Genomic DNA, 22,500 nt, shown 5'->3' on the forward strand with positions numbered 1-22,500 from the left:
TTCATGCGGTAGTGATCTTAAGCTTAATATGTATGAAAGTGTATGTGTTTTTCTATATATGTACGGATAGGCCTGTGTGCTGAGGAATTGGTAAATAGGAGTGTTTTCATAAAGAAATAAACTTGTTCTTGTCAGGCATCTATTTATATTCCTTAAAAACTAATTTGGCTAAAACAGATGGTAAAATACACATATATCTTTGCCAGGTGTAAAACGGCATACCGACATTACTAGAACTATAATTGAGGGACAAGCATGATAATGTTGTGTTGTCTACCTGTTCACCTGTTTGACTGGTGGCTTTATTTGGACAGGTATAAACAAACATGAACATATACAAACACCACTTACATTCAAACATATACAGACATGTATGTGTGTGTGTGTATGTGTGTGTGTGTGTGTGTGTGTGTGTGTGTACAAATAGATAGATAGATAGATAGATAGATAGATAGATAGATAGATAGATAGATAGACTGACAGGCAGACAGGCAACAGACATTATATACATAGAAATATATAGATACATATGCATACAAATATAGACATATTCTTACATACATATAGACATGAGTATATAGACACAAATAGATGTATACTTTCATAAATATATATTGAATATATACATCATGACAAATAGACATCATACACATACATACATTATACACACACACATACATACATACATACATACATACATACATACATACATACATACATACATACATACATACATACATACATACATGATGGTTGTCTACTCATTAGCTGAGCTTGACCATCATTGACAGGTTGACTTGTAACTGATTGTTCCTATGAATATGAGATTGATCAAGATTCAGGAAACCAGTGAGAATCTTACTGAATTTGCCACAAAGACTGCAAACTGAATCCATTTTCTTCGGCCTGATGGTTAAGCCTGTCAGGTGGAGTGTGATGGATTTTCAAATATCTTGTCTAACAGACTTTGCCACATACATCACAGGTAAGCAGGTCTGCAATAATGATTTGAGCATAATCTGTTGGTGAGTGGTCTATGGAGACACCTGAGGTGGCTTTGGAGTCCTGCATTTGACAAACGTATTCAGCCACACTCATAGCAAGCAAATATATATGCCACTAATGTGAATATTTCAAAGATTAAGAAGATAACTATGGACAACTGCTTCAAAACTTCCAGCTTCTATATCTAGATTACAGATTTACATTCATACCAATAATAATTGGGATTTTAAGGCAGCGAGCTGGCAGAATCGTTAGCACACCAGGCAAAATGCTCAGCGGTATTTCATCTGCCGTTATGTTCTGGGTTCAAATTCCGCCGAGGTCGACTTTGCCTTTCATCTTTTCAGGGTCGATTAAATAAGTACCAGTTACACACTGGGATCAATATAATCAACTTAATCTGTTTGTCTGTCCTCGCTTGTCCTCTCTGTGTTTAGCCCCTTGTGGGTAGTAAAGAAATAGGTATTTCGTCTGCCATTACGTTCTGAGTTCAAATTCCGCCGAAGTCAACTTTGCCTTTCATCCTTTCGGGGTCGATAAATTAAGTACCAGTTATGCACTGGGGTCGATGTAATCGACTTAATCTGTCTGTCTGTCCTTGTTTGTCCCCTCTATGTTTAGCTCCTTGTGGGCAATAAAGAAATAATAATTGTGGTACTTGTTTTAGTAAGTAAATGCTTGTCAGTCTGGATGCACATGCAAACATGCAAGCAAAGACAAGTATATTTTCATATATACACTCACACACACTCAAAAAGCATATGCACACATACTCACACATAGATAGTGATTCACATACATCCAGGGACAAATCATTATCATCATTCTTTAACGTCCGTTTTTCATGCTGGCATGGGTTGTATGGTTTGGCCAGAGCTGGAAAGCTGCACCAGGTTCCAGTCTGATTTCATTTGGTTTCTATGGCTGAATGACCTTCCTAACACTGACCAGTTTACAGTGTGTGCAGGGTGATTTTAATGTGCCACTGGCGCAAGTGCTCTCACATGGCACTGACATGAGTGCTTTTTATGTGGCCCTAGTACAGGTCTCTTTCAGACAATTGTTCTTCGTCCAGAGGAGCCTCATTGACTCTTCTGCTGTGGAGGACAGGTCTCACACACAACACACTCATACACACACACACATTCATAAACTTCATGCTTATATAGATATACAATTATGTACACACACCTACATTATGCATCATGTCCTGTTTTAATTTCTATGAAGATGTGTGTTTCTAATTAGTGTTTGTGCATGTGTAGGTGTGTGTGTATGTGTATATGTGCTATGTGTGTACGATAAGCAAGCCTCTTGTATAAATGTGTGTGTGTGAGTGTGTGTGTGTGTCTGTGTGTGTGTCTATGTGAGTGTGTGTGTGCATGTGTGTGCATGCATGTCAGCATGTGTATGTGTGTGTATGTGTATATGTGCTATGTGTGTACGATAAGCAAGCCTCTTGTATAAATGTGTGTGTGTGAGTGTGTGTGTGTCTGTGTGTGTGTCTGTGTGAGTGTGTGTGTGTGTGCATGTGTGTGCATGCATGTCAGCATGTGTATGTGTATGTATGTGTATATGTGCTATGTGTGTACGATAAGCAAGCCTCTTGTATAAATGTGTGTGTGTGAGTGTGTGTGTGTGTGTGTGTGTGCGTATGTGCACATGCATGTTAGTAGGTGTTCATGTCTGAGTGAGCATGAATGTGTATGAGAGAGTGTGTGTATGTGTGTTTGGGAATAAGTGTGTGTGCTTTGTGTATATGTGGGAGCATGTGTATATATTTGTTGATGTGTGTGTTTGTGAGTGAGCATCAATGAGTATGTGTGTATTTGTGAGTGAGTGTGTGTGTATGTGTGTATTTGTGAGTGAGTGTGTGTGTATGTGCTTGTGTGTGTGTGTGGATGTGTAATTCGGTTATGTAGGTAAGTATTCTGGAATGTTCTTTGAAACCTGGATGAACAACTTACAATAATTTTGTTAATATTGACAGAGCCATTCAAAGAAATGTTGGACTGTGGACTGTCATCTACACAGGTTTGTATGTACACATATCCACACAGACATAGACACACTCATACACCCCCCACACACACATACCACATACTCTACACACACATACATGCATATACACACACCACACAAACACACACACATATACACTCACCACACAAATACTCACACACACATACATGCACACCAATACATATACCACACACATACACACACAAATACTCACACACATATACACTCACCACACAAATACTCACACACATACATACACACCAATACATACACCATACACATACACACATACACACACACACACATATACACTCACCACACAAATACTCACACACATACATACACACCAATACATACACCATACACATACACACATATACACTCACCACACAAATACTCACACACATACATACACACCAATACATACACCATACACACTCACATACACACATAGACACACACACGATGTATACATTCATGTGTTCATTTATTTTTACATCTATTTTCCATGCAAGGATTTTAGGGATGTTATTTTTCAACTTGATGTGCTCCCTGTTGCTAGCTCTATTTTTTTAAAATAAGGGACCACCTGTGTCACAGATATACGAAGCGGCAAGACCAGCAGATCATTCACTTGATTGAAAAATTGGCAACAACACCAGTTTGTGGCTCATGATTTTCCAAGAAGCACAACTGTAAACAAAAACACAGTGGAGGCATGTGGCTTAGTGGTTAGGGTGTCAGCATCATGATCGTAAGATTGTGGTTTCCATTCCTGGACCGGGCAATTCGTTGTGTTCTTGAGCAAAACACTTCAATTCACATTGCTCCAGTCCACTCAGCTGGCAAAAATGAGTAACACTGCGATGGACTAGTGTCCCATCCAGCTGGGGAACACATGCCATGGAAACCGAGAGGGGGTATATATATATGTGTGTGTGTGTGTGTGTAATTATAAAATGTATGTATTTGTTTGTATATGTTTAATTTTGGCGAAACTTTATTATTTCAATAAAGTATATTTTATATATATATATATATATATATATGTATGTATGTATGTATGTATTATGTATGTATTTATATACATGTATGTATATATTAAAGAAAGCAAAAAATTAAAAATTGATAAAGGCAAAAGTCTAAATGGATGAAGATGTCTAAAAGAATTCAGTACTCAGTATTTTGGCTACAAAGTTCAACTATGTATATGTAACTTTATTTTGTGGGGAATTGTATACATACACACATGTGTGTGTGTGTGTGTGTGTATGTGTGTGTGTGTGTGTGTAGGAGAGGTGAGATAAAGTTTCTTCTCTCTTGTTCAAAAGAGAAAATCTCTTTGCAATGGCATTCAGGTTTTGGACAAGCACAAACACACAGCCACACACACACACACACAAACACACACACGGGGCTATAGTAGGAGACATTTGGTGGCACACACTGATGCTAAATCCAGAAACATATAGCTAAGAAACAAAGTTCTTGCCACACAGACAGAACTGTGTCTTACAACAGAATTTATAGAAAAAAATAATTGCTAGTATACAACCATCACTTGCAAGTGAAGTCGTAGGATGTCGTTGAGATCATTGTGAGTTTGTATTTATTGGAGTATCGTGTTTAGTGGAGTAATTTGAAGTGTGTCATGTGAAGACAGTTGTGTTTATTCGAACAGGTGGTTTCAGATATATTGGCATGGAAAGTGTAAATCTTACCAACCATGGCTCACTCCATGGCTCAACTCATGGGCATGGTTCACTCCATGGCTCACTTTGGTTCATGCTACAGCTTGTCCTATCCAGAGCAAAGCTCAGGATGTTATCATTCTCAGGATCGCAGTAACACAGAAAAGTTCTTTGTCATGTCAACCTAACTTCCGTCCATTTTATTCTCTTCACAGGTCCATCTCCAGAAATACTAGAATTTTCCAAGGCAAGAGTCCGAAGACAATCTGATTCCTCCCCTAAACGTAAGCAATTGTTGGTTACTCTCTTTCTTTCTATTTTTAAAATTTTATTTTTATTTATTTATTTATTGTTTTTGAACTAATCAATGGAAATTTCTTTAAAAACTCATCATCATCAACATCATTTAATGCCCACTTTTCCATGCTTTCATGGGTCAAACAAAATTTGCTGTGGCCTGATGCCATTCCTATCACCAAACCTCATCTGTTTCCAAGCAGGGCAATATTTCTATGCGGCCAGAGATTTTTTCCACAGAAAACTGGAAACAACACTGCTTGTATTATGGTAATGCTCGTTTACAACCATCATGGATTATTAAGGTAAATGGACAAGATTACACTCACAGATACATATTATATATATATATATGTTTATAATCTATGATAAAATACACTAATTTTTCCTTTTTTTATGTATCTAACTCACCCCATACTTTACTTGTCAATAAAATTTATGTATCGCATTGTGCCTTCCTTCTACAATATATTTTTTATGATATTTGTTTATTATCTATTGTTATTATTATTAACATTATTTTCACACTCCAACTATATCTTCCATCACTTGCAGCGTACAATTTCTAACTTTTTTATATTCTATATATTGGTTTTCATTACTTTTTAAATGCCATTTAATTACCTTTTTAATTAATACATAATATTTACTATTGTTATGATATTATAATTTTGCTGTTTAATATGAGGTTTTCATATTTCAATTTTATTTGTTTTTAAATTCCTTATTAGGACACATCCATTTCATCATTAAAATCCCATTTCCTCAAATTTTTTATCCGTATTAATTTCTCTCTCTTATCTTGCTCTCGCATAATGGTTATGGATATAGATACAGATATGCGATTAGGGATTAGCTTTCCATTTTTCCTTTATTTTCTCTTTCTTTTTTCTCTCTCTTCCTTTTCTCTTTATTCAATCTTTTCCTTTTCATCTTTTTTCCTTGTCTATTAACAAGATAAAGTCTGGTATTTATGTTTTTATCACAAATGCTCTTAGATATACTATAAATCATTGTTTCTTACCCTTTCCCTTTTCACTTTTGATACAGAACCTCTAGTTGAATTGAATCTTAGATAAATAGAACCAAGCCTTTCTTTATTGCTGAGAGTGGGTTCTGGTAAGCCATTCACCTTTCCCTCTCACATATGTAGATATAAATATATTAGACCATCTTGTCACTTCAAAGACTGGGAGTTTAGCAGGAAACATCTTCTCAGTTTGATGTTTTGCCATGTTGTTCCATGTGGGGATTCAGACCTATCCAGGATATCAAATGACTAGACTCATTCCATCTTCATTGCTTTATTAACTAAGGTAGGTTGGTTGGTCATGTTGTACATATGGAAGACACTTGTTTACCTAAAGTCTTCTTGTACAGTCAGCTTAGTTCTGATGCCAGGTACCAAGGCTGCCCACTGCTCTGATATATGGACATTCTAAAGAGTTATTTGAAGACCTTCAAGATAAATCTGAAGACATGGGAACTTGTAGCATTGAACAGAGTTCAGTAGAGAAGCTTTTACTAACAAACTATCTCCAACTTTAAGGAAGCCAGGATCAACACCCTGCATAGTTCCAGGATCAATACTTCAGCATAGTTCCAGGGCCAGTCTACCCTCGGGTGGTAGAGATCACTACAGCAATATCTACAACAGAATATATAGGCTTAATGAGTATATATGGAATTCAAAATACAGAGCACAAAATAATACAAAATAAATAAAAGGAATTATATAATATTCTTATCTTGACAGACGTTTCAAGTGAAACATGGCTTATGCCATAATACTCATTTCATCATAAAGATTCATAATGTGACAGGTGTGTAGAATAATACAAATTCACTATCCTAATTCTTTCACAAATATATAAACACAAATCTAATGATATATCTGTTTTTGTCTTATTCTAGCAGTGATTCCTCCTGATCAATGTCATAGTGCCCCCTGCAAGAATGGGGCCACCTGCTGGAGGACAAACAATGGAACCAGGTTCACTTGTGAGTGTCAGCCTGACTACACTGGAGAGCTATGTGATTCTGGTAATTCCTCATTTTATGTTTATTTTTTTCAGTTTTATTTTTCATAATCTTTTTTTTTTTTTTGGTGTCCAGTCAATTCATTGACAGCAATTTGTCATTGTTTAATTTTTCTCCAGTCAATTCATCATTGGTCAATTCGTCTCCATGTCAATTCATCACCAGTCTATTTGTCAAGATCATAGGTAAAATGGAAGAACAAATATCTGATTTTTTTAAAAAACCATTTATTTTAAGTTTTGCTGTATTGCGTATTTATTTTTTCTCAAAAATTTAAGATTATGTACAATTGTTTATAGAAAAATAATTTTTTGGTTTGAATCATATTTTTCCATGACATTTTTTATACACAGGTTCATATCTCTGTATTTTTTCTTTTGGCTTGTTCTCCTTGTATGAACTTCTGCAATTTGGTACTGGCAAACCTTTCCTCACATTTAACCACATCAGTAAGTTTCCAAATATTTGGATGACTAATATTCACTATGTTTTACAGCATGCTATGGTAGGCTTTCAAACAATTTGTAGTACAAGCAATTCCTGTCATGTGTCGAGCCCAAACACTCCATATAGGTAATGGAAATGGAAACTCAAGGTGTCACTTCCTCTGTCCTCTTTCTCTAGGTGGTCCTATATAATTATTTTCAAAATAGGATACAATTGACTGTGGAATATCATCATCATCTACAAGTTGTCCATATCCATCTACATCATTAACCAGCATTAATCATCTTCATCATCATCATCATTATAATCATTGTCATCAGAGCAGCAGCAGAAGTAACAACAGCACCATCATTAACATCATCTTGCCATCATTAACGTCATTATCATTCCACCACTGACATTATTGCCATTACCACCATCATCATCACCACCATCATCATCACCACCACCATCATTATCACTATTGTCTTCATCATGATCACTATAATAATAGTGATGACAATTATCATCATCATTATCATCGTCATCACCATCATTATCATTATAATCATCATTTTTGTAATAATCAATAACCTAGTCACCTCAGTTGCCATCACTGCCATGTTCTTCCTGATCTTCATCCTCATCATTACCATCATCATCAAAATAATAATCCTTTCTACTGTAGGTACAAGACTTAAAATTTGGCGAAAGAGATTAAGTCGATTACATCAATCCCAGTGCATAACTGGTACTTATTTAATTGGCCCTGGAAGGATGAAAGGCAAAGGTGACCTCAGTAGAATTTGAACTCAGAATGTAGAGACATATGAAATAATGCTAAGCATCTCACCTGGCATGCTAACATCATCATCGTTAAATTCATCATCAGTCATTGTGTATTTACATCCTTGCACAGCTTAATTTCGTTTTCATCCTTCTAAGTTGAGAGATTAACACCAGCAATATACTGGTCTGGCCTCAGGTCAATAAAATATAGAACTTCTAATTAATATCAGCCATGTGTAAGGCAGTGAACAAGCAGTGCCATTACTGCACTGGGAAAAATGTTTGGCAGCATTTCTTCCAACTTTGTTTTGAGTTCAAATACTGCTGCAGTTGACTTTGCCTTTCATCTTTTTGAGGGTGATAAAATAAGTACCAGTTGAACTCTGGGGTTGATGTAAGTGACTTACTCTTTCCACCAAAAACACAGGTCTTGTTCTGAAATTTGAAACCCATATTGGCCATGTGTCTTAAGAACAAAAGGTTATTGTTGTTATATTTATTGCTGTTATTGTATTTGTTAATTTGAGGTTATTATTGTCGTTATATTTATCATTGTTATGTGGAGGCGCAATGCCCCAGTGGTTAGGGCAGTGAACTTGTGGTTGTAGGATCGCAATTTTGATTCCTAGACCGGGCGTTGTGAGTGTTTATTGAGCAAAAACACCTAAAGCTCCACGAGGCTCCGGCAGGGGGTGGTGGCGATCCCTGCTGTACTCTTTCACCACAACTTACTCTCACTCTTTCTTCTGTTGGCCTGCTCACTTAGCCAGCAGGGTGGCGTCATTTGAAGGCTAAAACAATGTGAAGCGCATTGTGACCAGCGATGTATAGCAACATCTGATAGCCTGGTCGGTCACGGTGATCACGGTGATTTATCATTGTTATGTACTTGTTAATTGTGGTTACTGATTTTATTCTTGTTATTGCTATTTCAGGTATAGACGACTGCATTAATAACACATGCCAGAATGGAGCAACATGCGCTGACAAAATTGGGTTCTTCACATGCGACTGTGCCACTGGTTTCACAGGGTCACGATGCGAAACAGGTAAGTGCTTAACAGTAGATAATGAGGAGATATTTACTTGTACCACATGTAGCAGGCATTATGTCATAAAACATGTCATGAAATAAAGTTAGTACACATGTTAAGTATTTACCTGCACATGTCATCGGTGTTAAACCATTGAGCATGTGGTTATCTGTCAGGGGTAGTACATGTCTTAAATATTTAGACATACAACATACAACTACAATATGCTCAAAATTAACTGTAAACTGTAAAAAAGGCAAAATTAAAATTAGAATACAGAATATATTATATGAAGGCACATTGCCTAGTGATTAGCATGTTGGGTTCATGATCGTAAGTTGACGGATTAAGTTCCTGGTCCAGGCAGGAACTCCTTGGGTAAGGAACATCATTTCATCCTGATCCAGTTTACTCAGCTGAAAAGGAATACCAACCAACTGATGGTGCAGCCCTCTTCTCCTTCTAGCTATTATATCTTCAATGTTCAGCAGGGTCAAAGAGTAAGAGTATGTCTGCTTATGACAATACTAGCAACTAATGTGATAAGCAAAAATGAGGTACAAGCTGTTAGATGAATGTGGGGTAAAAAGAACATACCAGGTGTGCCTATCTTTTCCTTATAGAATATGGAACACCAGCATAATGTGTGTGCATGCATGTGTGTGTGTGTGTGTGTGTGTGTGCGCATGCGTGTGTGTGTGAGTGCATGCGTGTGTGTGTGTGTGTGCGTGTGTGTGTGTGTGTATGTGTGTGTGTGTGTGTGTGTGTGTGTGCGTGTGTGGATATATATTGGTCAAAGAGCTACAATAGGTCAACAGTCTAGAGTTTCATGCCAATGGACTTGTAAAACTTTGGCATGAACCTCTCAGTATTAATTTTTGCTTCTCCCAATGATAAAACCAAAATGGCATATGTATGTGTGTGTGTGTGTGTGAGTGTGTGTGTATGCATGTGTGCATGTGTGTGTGTCTGTGTGCACGTGTGTGTGTATGTGTGTGTGTTTGTGTGTGTGTGGTGGGGTATACAATAAGATCCAATCAAATGTGATGAACAGCTAATTAGCATCTCGCACATACAAAGCTTGTGTAGAATACTCAGGAAAAAAGTAATCTATCAATAAAAATTTATTATAGGCACAAGTGTGGCTGTGTATACAAGATCTGATTTTCCTGTCATAACTTTCAGTAAAATGGATATATATATTAATTTTTTTTTTCGTGGAATCCCATGTTTTTGATTATGGAGGATCCGATTCCCAAAAAATTTTCCAAAAATTGCAATTTCAAAATTTCAATTACCTCCACCCTTCATTTTTCATGTTTTTTTTTTGTTTTTTTTTTTTCAAAATACATAGAAATATATGAAGGTTATGATTCTGAAAAAATTACATTTAAATTTTTGTTTATTTTTTTCCATATTCTTAATCTCTGTATTTTCCCATGATGGGAAAAACTAAAAATTCGAAAAAGGTTTTTAAAAAAAATTAAAAAACAATAAAAAAAAAACCCACTTTAATTTCACATGAATTACTTTGTCATATTACTACGGGAAATTACTCTGAAAAAAATCTTTGCAAAAAGGTGAGTAGATTGATTACATTATGTTATCACAGTTTTGTGAGATTTGGCTGTTATTTCTAGCATGTAGATAGCCTGCTTGAAGGCCTGAGGGTATATATTCTTTTTTTTTTATTTTCTGTTAAACAAATTTTTTTAAGAAATGTAATCTTTGAATTTTTCTACATATTTCGCCAAAAAAAAAATTGCGGGAAAAGTGAAAAATAAGTTGTGGTGGTGGTGATGATGATGATGAACAGATATTGGTATAATTTATATATAACTGAGACCAATATATTTATATTATGTATTTTATATATATCTTCTCTATAACAGATAACAATATGATTTTTATATAACAGATATCGATGAGTGTGAAAGTTCACCTTGCTTAAATGGAGGTACATGTGAACAGCCTGCACCTGGCATCTTCTACTGCAACTGTCCGATAGGAAGTAGTGGTCGATTCTGCCAAATTATTCAAGATGGTTGCTCAACTCAAAACCCTTGTCTGAATGGTGCCACATGTCAACCCGGACTAGGCCTTGATTACACATGCATCTGTCTCCTGGGTTTTACTGGATATAACTGCACTTCAGACATTAATGAGTGTGATCCGAATCCTTGCAGAAATAGTGGTACCTGTGAGCAGGGTCCTCCTGGTACCTTTTATTGTAACTGCCCTTTGGGTTTCACAGGATTGCACTGTGAGGTAAGTTAAATACATCTCATATCATTTTTTGATTTTTTTTTTTTTTTTCCTTTATTATTATGATTTTAATTCTTGAGAATGGGTGACGCCTGACAGAGTCAGAAAAAAAAACTGAAGAGATTAATTCATAATTACTGATCTTCATTCTGATATCATATCAGAAAAATGTTGACAAGCAGACACTCAAAAGTGAGTTCATTTCTCCCTAGATACAAGCTAGCATGGAAAGCAGGCATAACTGATGATGAAGCTATTGATGATGATGATGAGGAGGAGGAGGAGGATGGTGATGATGAGGAGGAGGAGGAGGAGGAGCAGGAGAAGCAGGAGCAGGAGGAGCAGGGGGAGGAGGATGGTGATGAGGAGGAGGAGGAGGAGGAGGAGGTGGAGGATAAATAGGTTAACTGAGTTAGATGTTAAAATAACCATCTAAGGGAGAGAAATATCCGTTACACTACCAGTATATTACCTATGCTTAACCATGGGGATACATAAACCAACATATTATTCTCATAAATTATAGGTAAAGTCAAGGATAAACATGAATTTATCGAGAATCAAAATTTAAAGAAAACAGAAAATGGAGAAATATTGATGAACAACAATTGACTTACATCAATATTTCTCCATATTTTCTGTTTGCGCACACATATTTGTATATATGTGTGTTTGTGGTGTGTGTGTGTGTGTGTGTGTGTTTGTGGCGTGTGTGTGTGTCTGTGTGTCTGTGTGTGTGTTTGTCTCCCATTACTGCTTTACAACTGGCGTTGGTGTGTTTATGTCCTCATAACTTGGCAGTTTCATAAAAGAGACTGATAGAATGAAAAGAAAAAAGGTACAGAGATCAATTAGAGTTCAACTAAAATCTTTCAATGCAGTGTCCCAGCATGGCCACAGTCTAATGACTGAAACAACTAAAATATAAAAAATACATACACACACATATATATATATATATATTTCGTTTTTGGATATATGTATGTATGTATGTATGTACGCATGTATGTATGGATGTATGTATGTATGTATGTATGTATATGCATGTATGTGTGTATGTATGTATGTATGTATATGCATGTATGTGTGTATGTATGTATGTATATGCATGTATGTGTGTATATATGTATGTATGTATGTATGTATGTATGTATGTATATGCATGTATGTGTGTATGTATGTATGTATGTATGTATGTATAATAATAATAATAATAATATGATAATAATGAAATTATTGTATACAGTGCTCAGGTGCACCACAACTTGTCAGACAGTGCGTATAAAGCATATGCAGTAATGTACAAATGTCTGGAAAGCGAATAATGTACAAGTCAGATACATGCTTGTGTGTGTATGGAGGGGAGAAAATCAGGTGTAGTGTTGGCGAATGCATATATGTATGTATGTATACAATTTGTTTCCATACAATCTCCAGGTACCAAATTTCCTTCACAAACCTTTAGTTGATCTAAGGTTATAGAAAATGACACCTGCTTGAGGTGCTGCACAATGTGACTGAATCAAACACCGAGCAGTTGTCAAGCAAACATTTTAATCTCACAACCATGTCTTTACCTGTTAAGTAAAAATACTTTCAACATTATACTTTTTGCTTATTTACTTTATAATATTTTTGCTTTCTTTCTTGCTATTTTTTTAATCAAAGATTTTGTTCAATTTTTTTTTATTTTTAATTTAACTCCCCCGCGCCTCTGCAAAAAGGTTGATATCGACGAGTGTGCATCAAGTCCTTGCCTTCATGGAGAATGTAAGAATGGAACACCTGGAAGCTACATTTGCATCTGTGATGATGGCTATTTTGGTGACCGGTGTGAGAGAAGGAGAAACATGTGCCAGTACGAGCCTTGTCTTAATAATGGCACTTGTCATGATACATCCCCCAATAACTATGTGTGTTTCTGTGTAGTTGGATACGAAGGTAAAAGGTAAGGCTACTTTCAAAAATAAATGTGTGATTGTACCTGTATATGTGATCAATTATGGTGAGCGGAGACTTGTCTGACCAGTACAAGCTTGGGGGGAAAATGGATGTACAATGATGGGATGGTGATGGTGATGATGATGATGACAACAATGATGAAGATGATGATGATGATAATGGCAATTATGATGACAATGACATGGATGATGATAATGATGGTGACAACAGCGATGACAGTAATGATGACAATGACAATAATGACATCTATGATGATGATGGTGATGATGATGATGATGATGATAATGGTGATGAACGTGTTGATGAAGATGGCAATAATGATGGTGACAACACTGCTGCCAAAGATGATGATGATGGTGGTGGTGGTGGTGGTGGTGGTGGTGGTGATGATGATGATGATGATGATGATGATGACAGCAACAATGAAGAGGATGACAACGATGCTGATGACTATAGCAATGACAACAACAATGACAATAATTCTATTATCTAAGGTGGTGGGCAGTCAGGATCATTAGCACATGTGCCAAAATGCCAAACAGTATTACATCCATTTTTACATTCTGAGTTCAAATTCTGACAAGATCGACTATGCCTTTCATTCTTCTGAGATCAATAAAATAAGTACCAGTTGAGCACTAAGGTCAATGCAATCGACCTATCCCTTCCCCAGAATTTTCTGTACCAAAATTTGAAATTAATAATTCTATTATCTGTTTTACTTTTCTGGTTTCAGATGCCAAATTGATCACAATGAATGTGAAACCAACAGGTGCCAACACAATGGTAAATGTCATGAAGGGAAACCTGGCTCATTCTTTTGTGAATGTCCTCGCGGGTTCAATGGTAAATTATGTGAAAGAGACATTGATGAGTGTGCCAGTAACCCATGTTATAAAGGTCAATGCCGACAGGGAAAACCTGGTTTTTTCATCTGTGACTGTCCCCCAGGCTTTAGTGGAATTACTTGTAAAGGAGAGATTAATTTCTGTGAGTCAAGGCCTTGCAGGCATGGTGGTACTTGTCTCCATGAAGAAGGCAGTGGGTTTTATCAGTAAGACAAGAATGTTCTCATTTTTTATTTTATATTTTTGTTAACAGTTTTCTCTTTCAATTATAACTGTAATCCAGTATACAAAGTGGTGCTGAAAAGTTTCTGGTTTTAAGGGTGTTGCAAAAGGCCTGGTTGGATGCCCAACTTTTCAGGTTCTTGTACAGGGCCTAGAAAACCTGAAGGAGTGCTGCAATAAGTGTGTGAATCTGAGAGTGGAATATTTTGAATAAAATCATAATTAACTGATCCTCCTCTATTTTCTTTTACCTAAAATCAGGAACTTTTCAGCACCTCTTTGTGTATATATATTTATATATGTGTGTGCATGTGCGTACATGCATGTGTGTGTGTGTATGTGTGTGTGTTTGTTTGTGTGTGTATTTTAAATGATTAATACAAAAGACTGCATGTAACTAGATGCATTTATTAGCACAACAATCATTTCGGTTTCATTCTGCACTGTTCCTTAGTGGGCATGGGATGATGTAATAACACCAGATGCAATGCAGAGTGCAAAAGAACCTTATCAGGTGACAAGATCCTCCAAAAGTTAGCAAATTTACATTTCATTTTCACTTCAAGTTATATGCTGATGGTCTCATACACACACATATACATATACATATACATATATATATATATATATATATATATATGTCCTGTTATTACTATTATTGTTTTTTGTATTTATATTTGTGTGGCATTGTCCGTTTTTCTGTCCTTGTTTCGTATACATTCGATCCTTTTTCCAAGAAATCTAATGCACGTAGCTTAGTTTTTCCTTGGGGCTGGCCAGATCGGAACGATCTCAAGATTAATCAGCCGAAATTGCGAGGATGATCCGGTTCTTGACATATATATACATACACACACACACACACATGCATATATATATATACATATATACAGGGTGTGGTGAATAGACTGTCATCTAAATTATGCAAAAATTGAAAATAACACTAACATCTCATTTTAACAGATATATTTATCAAAAGTTACATAAAGATATCTTGAAATACTAAAGAGTAAATTTATTCAATAAAATCACCCTTGGCTTCAATCACGGCCTCCAGACGACTTTGGAATCTCCTGCAACTCTTTTGGATGATCTCCTTGTTTAAGTTGGTAAATGTTGCCACAATCCTTGTCTTCAGTTCATCTTTGGAGTTACAAGGAGTTTTGTTGGTCTCCCACTCAACTGCACCCCTGTGCACAGCTGCCTTAGCAACTCCATATTTTATGCTTATTGTCTTTATAGATACACAACAGTCTTCATCCAGAAAATTATGAATTTTTCTCAACTAGCTCTGATATACTGTTTATCACATCCTCTCTACCATTCTTGAACTTCTTGTGGCAGTGAAAAAGTTAATTCATAAGCAATAAGATGTGTGTGTGTGCTTGTGTGCTTGTGTGTTTGTGTGTTTGTGTATGTGCCCAAATGCGTATGCACATGTGCATGCATGTGTGTGTATGTATGCGTGTGTGTGTATATATGTGTGTGTGTGTGTATATATATATATATTATATATATATATATATATATATATATATAAGTATATAAGTATATATATATATATAATATATATATAATATATCAATTAGAGAATTTAATTGAATTTTTCCCTGTAAGTTTGGAGTTATACTCCCTAATATTATATTATATATATATATATATATATATATATATATATATATATATATATATATACATGTATGTATGTATATATATATATATATATATATATATATATATAACTGCACACACACACACACCTCTATGCAATTTTACAGATGTGTCTGCCAAGTTGGATACTCAGGAAAAAACTGTGAAATGGATTTGGATGAATGTGCATCTTCTCCTTGTCAAAATGGTGGAACCTGCATTCAAGATCATATTGGTTCCTTCAAATGTATATGTCCACGAGGTCTAACTGGACCATTCTGTAATATTGACATCAATGAATGTGAGGGACAACCTTGCCAAAATTCTGGAAGTAAGTTGTTTACTTTAGTTATTTAGCTGTTTATCTGTTTGTTCTCTCCAACATGAACCAACCAAGTTGTAGTTTACCTTCCAGTTTGTATATTATTCCTCTCTCTTCCCTCTCTTCTCTGCCTCTCTTTCTCTCTCTCTCTGTCTCTTGCATATCTTTTCATGCCTTTCTGTTCCCCTTTTTCTATCTTACACTTTCTGTTCCTCTTTCTGTCTCTCTTTAGCTCTAGATATTTTTCCTTCCTTTGTTTGGTTATCTTCCTTTTTTACACACTTCCTCTTCTTTTATTCTCATAACAAAACATCATATAATCAAATTTCACACATAATTTGTTTCACAGATAATTATTCCTTACCTTACACCTTAATTTTCTCCTCATCACATAAGGCCTCAATCATTCTATCTTAACCATGCATCTATGTATGTACAGACCTGAGTAAGAGTCTTTGTGAGGAAGATTCCAGTTGTCCATACAGCAAGTCTTCTCTCTCCATATCATTTATCCATGGAAATAGTTACTGAATTGGGCCAGTATAGCTTTACACTAGTGTCACCACAGGTTTTGTCCTCAAAATGTAATTACATAGAACAGCCATAGCAAAATATCTTGCCTGACCCTCTAAAAGCTCCATCAATCAACCATCCTGAATTAGTGTTACAATTAGATATTTCTATGTCAGGGTTACCACTGTAGCGGTAAGATTCTATGTCAGGGTCACCACTGTAGCAGTAATATGTTTCTCTGGATGCGTGAACAGTATTACAATTTGGTATTAAGTTGATATGGATGAAATGAATGCAAATTCTATGGAGATTTTAAATGCAAAAGTATTTAGTCTTCTCATCAGCAACTAAATGTTGTTATTACTACAAACAACAAAGAAAGATATTTACATAAGTAAGATTGTTCACAGTTTATATGAGATGTAGTTGGATCAGATATAACTGTAATCACCATCATGCATTTCTTGGAGTTAGCTAGTTAGGATGGGTTAAGTTACTATTTTCTTCTGAAGACCAGGCATTTCAATATGATAGTGCAAATATCTATGTAATTATTATTACATAAGATCAAAGTATTTGTTAGTGAAACATGGGTAAAGATTATGTAATTTATGATGTTATGATATAAAGGCAAACTAAAGCTATCGTTTTACTCTGCTCTCAGATATGCATTCTATAAATTAGTCAAATGTATAAAATACCATAAGTAAACTGGAAGACAATTTGTTTAATACATGACTGGAATTTGGATATACATGGATTTATATGGAGTACTAAGCATTGGTTAACTGTTATGCCATCTCATTCATATTAGACATTCTGCAATTCTAGCAATACTGTGGAAATTCCACAGTCAGCATATTGGAAAACCTTATATCATTATATTAAACACAATTAAGGAATTTCAAAAAATTATTTTGAGATCCTGTCATTTAATCAAAACTGTACATTCAAATAAAATCAAAAGGAACTTAGGTGTTATGGAGATAATAGTAATAATGGAACACCCCTCCACTGTGATGAGCGGTATGTGCTAGTCATTATAAATACTGTGAAGTAGAAAGTCATGAGAGTGTCAGTGTCAGTCAAGTAGTCATAGATAGACAGTCATGTCTTTACTGGTCTCACTAACTAAACTACTATACCAGAGTGGGCGTGATAACAGTCTGACAGAGAATTACAACAGTGGTGACAAGGAATTAAGAAACTCACGACAAATTAATAAACTCAGAAGGATTAAATGAACTCACAAGGAGTTACAAAACTCACAAAAGTGTTTTGTGTGAATTTTATGATATACAGAATTGTAAAATTATGAAAGAATTGTTGGCTGGTTTGTCCAAGTTGCAAAAACAGCAACAACAGCTAAAAGAAGAATAACAACAACAATTACTATTGCAGCAACAAATGCTACATTTAATGAATAGTAAGTCATCAAAAAGTGCTGAAAAGATGTTCTCACCAGATTATGTTTCAAACTCCTTTGAGGTGTACTATAGAAAATACCAATAGATCTTCAATAAAGAGAGCAAAGATTGGGATGATGATATGAAAACATACCTAATCTTAAGAAAAGTGGCAGAAGAACATGAGCATTATAGCAATTACGTACTCCTGAAAAAGCTTTCTGACATTAATTTTTTAAAATACACTAGACATATTGTGTAAGATTTTTAGCGAGAAAAGCTTGTTGTTCAATACACAGAGGAAATGTTTGAACCTAGAAAAGAACAATGAGGACTACATCATATATGCTGGCAGAGTTAACAGAGAATGTGAACAATTCAAACTGGATAAATTAACACCAAACTTGTTCAAGTGCCTGATATTTACTCAGGGACAAACTGCAGACAAAACCAAGCTGTAATCTGAATGCGGGAACGGACAAATTCATAACAGAAATTAAAAGAATACTGTGAACAGGAAAATTAAATAGGAACAGCATTGGTGCCAAATGAAACCAAGACATGAACCTTTACGTAATTTGTGATGGTGTACTACTGTATGCACATAGAGTAGTAATACCTGAAACATTGCAAAAGGATATGTTGAGGGAATTTCATGTTGGACATCTTAGTATTTCGAGCATGAAATGTTAAACATTTTGACTGCACCCTTGAAATGAACAAATGCTGAATAATAGAGACCTTTATCTCTCTCTCTCTCTCTCTCTCTCTCTCTCTCTCTCTCTCTCTCTCTCTCTCTCTCTCTCTCCCACTCTCTCTCTCTCTCTTATCCCCCCTTCTTCCTTTCTCTCTTAGTCTCCCCTTCTCCCTCTTCTTTCTTTCTCTCTCTCTCTCTCTCTCTCTCTCTATATATATATATATATATATATATATATAGTTCTCCATTCAAGTTATTACTTCCCATGGGGTAAGCATAACACATGGATAAAACAGGCAGTAATACAGGAATGTGTAGAGTAATATGGATATTTAGGTTTATACTAAATTTTGCTAATTTTTTTCAGTAAAATCTGAAAAGAAATCTGATGGAATTAATTAAAATTGACTTTATTTGTGTGAGAGAGAGAGAGAGAGAGAGAGAGAGAGAGAGAATGTATGTGTGTGTGTGCGCGCACGTGAGTGTATGTGTGTGCGTATACAGAGAGAGAGATGTTAAGTTATATGTAAAAGTGGTTTAACATTAGACTCAGAACTTTTTAGTAGGATACATATCAATTAACTTTTAAAAGGAAAACATTGGTAGTCACTTCAAGGTTTCAGTTTGCTCACCATTACACACACACATACACCTAATTATCATATATGTATGTTTTTCTTTCACACAGCATGTGTTGAAAGCAGACTTGGATTCTTCGATTGCTTCTGTATTCGTGGCTACACAGGGAAGTTATGTGAAACCAGAATCGATGAATGTGCATCACGCCCATGCAAAAATGGTGCCACCTGCACAAACATGCAGCCTGGATTTGTATACTGCAGCTGTCCAATTGGTTTCCAGGGTGTCTACTGTGAGAAAAAGGATGATGCTTGTCGTTCAGCACCATGTCGTAATGGTGGCAAGTGTGAGACAAGACCAAGGGGCAACTATCTGTGCCACTGTAGAAATGGTACCCAGGGAAAGCAGTGTGAGTTTGACATCAATGAGTGTGCCAGCCAGCCTTGTGTAAATGGTATATGTCATCAGGTGGGCCTTGGCGGGTATGAGTGCCTTTGTAATGACACAGGATTTACAGGGAAAAATTGTGAAACTGGTGAGTATGTTTACACCTAACCCATTGACTTACATATACACACTTACACACACACATGTACATGCACATACACACATACACACACATGCACATATACATATACACACACATGCACATACACACATACACACACATGCACATATACATATACACGCACATAAATATATAAGATGGATTGCCAGTGGTTTCGATGGTGAGAATCCAGTTGCTTGACCAACTGAATGTCCTGGTCATTTGATTAGCATGTGGATGAGTATTCCACAGTCATGAAAGATGAAAAGAGACATACATAACAAAGTTATTCTGCCTTTACAAACACATACTAATGTTTAAACATACATATGCACTCACTAATATAATAAATAAAATAAAATATGCACAAAAATAAAGGTTATGATTACATAAATTGAATAACTTAGCATAACTCTGAACAATGTTGTACTCAGGAAGACCCTTTCACTACAATAGAATTGAGATCTTAAAACCAAGATGCCACATAAAAAGCATTGATGTGGTTGCTTGTGCCATGTAAAAAGCACCGGAGCTAATGCCACATAAAAAACACCTAGTGAATCCTGTAAAGTGGTTGTCATTAGGAAGGGCATCCAACTGGAAAAGCCAAGCCAAAACAGGCTATGGAACCTAGTGCGGACCTTGGACTTGCCACTTACTGTCAAGCTATCCACCTCAAGCCAGCATGGAAAATGGACATTAAATGCTGTTGATGATGATGAATTATCAGACAGAATCAACATGATACAGTGTGTGATACGGCTGTATTTTTTGAATGACAGATATAATCCATCTGATGGGTTTCCATAGTTTTCATCTACCCTGTTTTATTCATAAAAAAAAGTCAACCTGAGATTTTAGAAATAGTTTTGCCCAAGCTGTCACATGGTGGGGTTGAACCTAGGGTCTCATGGTTGCAAGGCAAAATTCTTAACCATTTACCCGTAATGTGCCAATATTGCTTGCTTAAGCCCTTCTCTCCCTATGGGGAAAAAACTACCGACGACTATTCTCCAGTGTTCCCTACACTGGGTTGTTTTCTCTTGGTAATCAGAAAAAAGTGGCGAGCTGGCAGAAACGTTAGCACACCGGGCAAAATACTTAGCAGTATTTCATCTGTCGTTATGTTCTGAGTTCAAATTCCGTCAATGTCAACTTTGCCTTTCATCCTTTCGGGGTCGATAAATTAAGTACCAGTTACACACTGGGGTCGATGTAATCGATTTAATTCCTTTGTCTGTTCTTGTTTGTTCCTTCTATGTTTAGCCCCTTGTAGCAATAAAAAATAATAAAAGGAGTTGGTCTTGCTGCTTCTTTTCAGATTTTGCTGTACAATGCAAGGCTTTTCTCTCCCAAATCACATTGGTTATGAGGTGTCATCGATAATTCTGAAACTTTGACTTTTACTTGGTCGAGATGTTGGCCTCACACAAAACCCATTTTTACCTCTGGGAAGAGGGGTGTGGTTCATATTAGTCTGCCTTCTCTATCCTTTACCTGTCCAGCTTGAGAAACTTTTCCAGGAAACTGCATAGCTCTCTGCTGGCATAGCTCACAGGGTCATTCAAGCAAACAAGCTACTACACTGCAACAAGGACTAGACTTTGTGGTAAACTGTGCCTACACACACACACACACACACACACACATAAAGAATTACACACAAACATACATAAGTACATATGTGCAATTTCTGTTAATTTTTCCAACATGATTTACATTTTGCCCAGAATGCTAACTAACAATTCTGCCAGTTTGTATTTGACCTGTTATGTTTACATTTGACAGAAGTTTTGATGGGAATATTCCACCAGTATTCCTTGAGTTGGTGCTTATGAATGTGTTCCATAACTGAGGGATTTTCTAAGCTTATTTCAGGACAGTCTTTTTTTCCAATGGCATTGTAAATTGTTTTAGCAACATTGTGTCACATAGGGGGGTAGTACTGCGATGACATTTTAGGGCAGCTGCTAATCACATGTGTGATGTCTTCTGCAGAAACATAGTTTACACATGACATAGCTTACACATGCAGTTGTACCTTGAGATTACAAGGGCATCACTGTCTCTTGTTCACCAGGTACTTTGTGGAAATCTCCTGTTCCTGGATTGCAAACACACAGCCTTCAAAATGTGATGTGATGTAGTGGTCTTGTGTCCAAGAGAAGCTGTCAATTCTACAGTC

The 22,500-nt window shown here is 36.0% G+C and overlaps 1 protein-coding gene across 2 annotated transcripts in view; it reads left to right on the forward strand.

The window, feature by feature from the left end:
• Window positions 1-22,500, forward strand: part of LOC115217606 (fibropellin-1-like) — a 79,549-nt gene that overhangs the window by 35,776 nt on the left and 21,273 nt on the right. The window contains exons 6-13 of one of the 2 annotated variants that reach the window (XM_036507390.1): window positions 4,934-5,002; window positions 6,933-7,058; window positions 9,206-9,319; window positions 11,223-11,572; window positions 13,294-13,517; window positions 14,268-14,585; window positions 16,380-16,582; window positions 19,878-20,303. In XM_036507390.1, the coding sequence (XP_036363283.1) occupies window positions 4,934-5,002; window positions 6,933-7,058; window positions 9,206-9,319; window positions 11,223-11,572; window positions 13,294-13,517; window positions 14,268-14,585; window positions 16,380-16,582; window positions 19,878-20,303 (1,830 nt within the window). Of the gene's footprint in view, window positions 1-4,933; window positions 5,003-6,929; window positions 7,059-9,205; window positions 9,320-11,222; window positions 11,573-13,293; window positions 13,518-14,267; window positions 14,586-16,379; window positions 16,583-19,877; window positions 20,304-22,500 lie in introns of both variants that reach the window. The other variant, XM_029787358.2, reaches the window with a different exon arrangement.

This window comes from Octopus sinensis, linkage group LG11, assembly GCF_006345805.1.
Source record: "Octopus sinensis linkage group LG11, ASM634580v1, whole genome shotgun sequence".
In the NCBI taxonomy this organism is placed as follows: domain Eukaryota; kingdom Metazoa; phylum Mollusca; class Cephalopoda; order Octopoda; family Octopodidae; genus Octopus; species Octopus sinensis.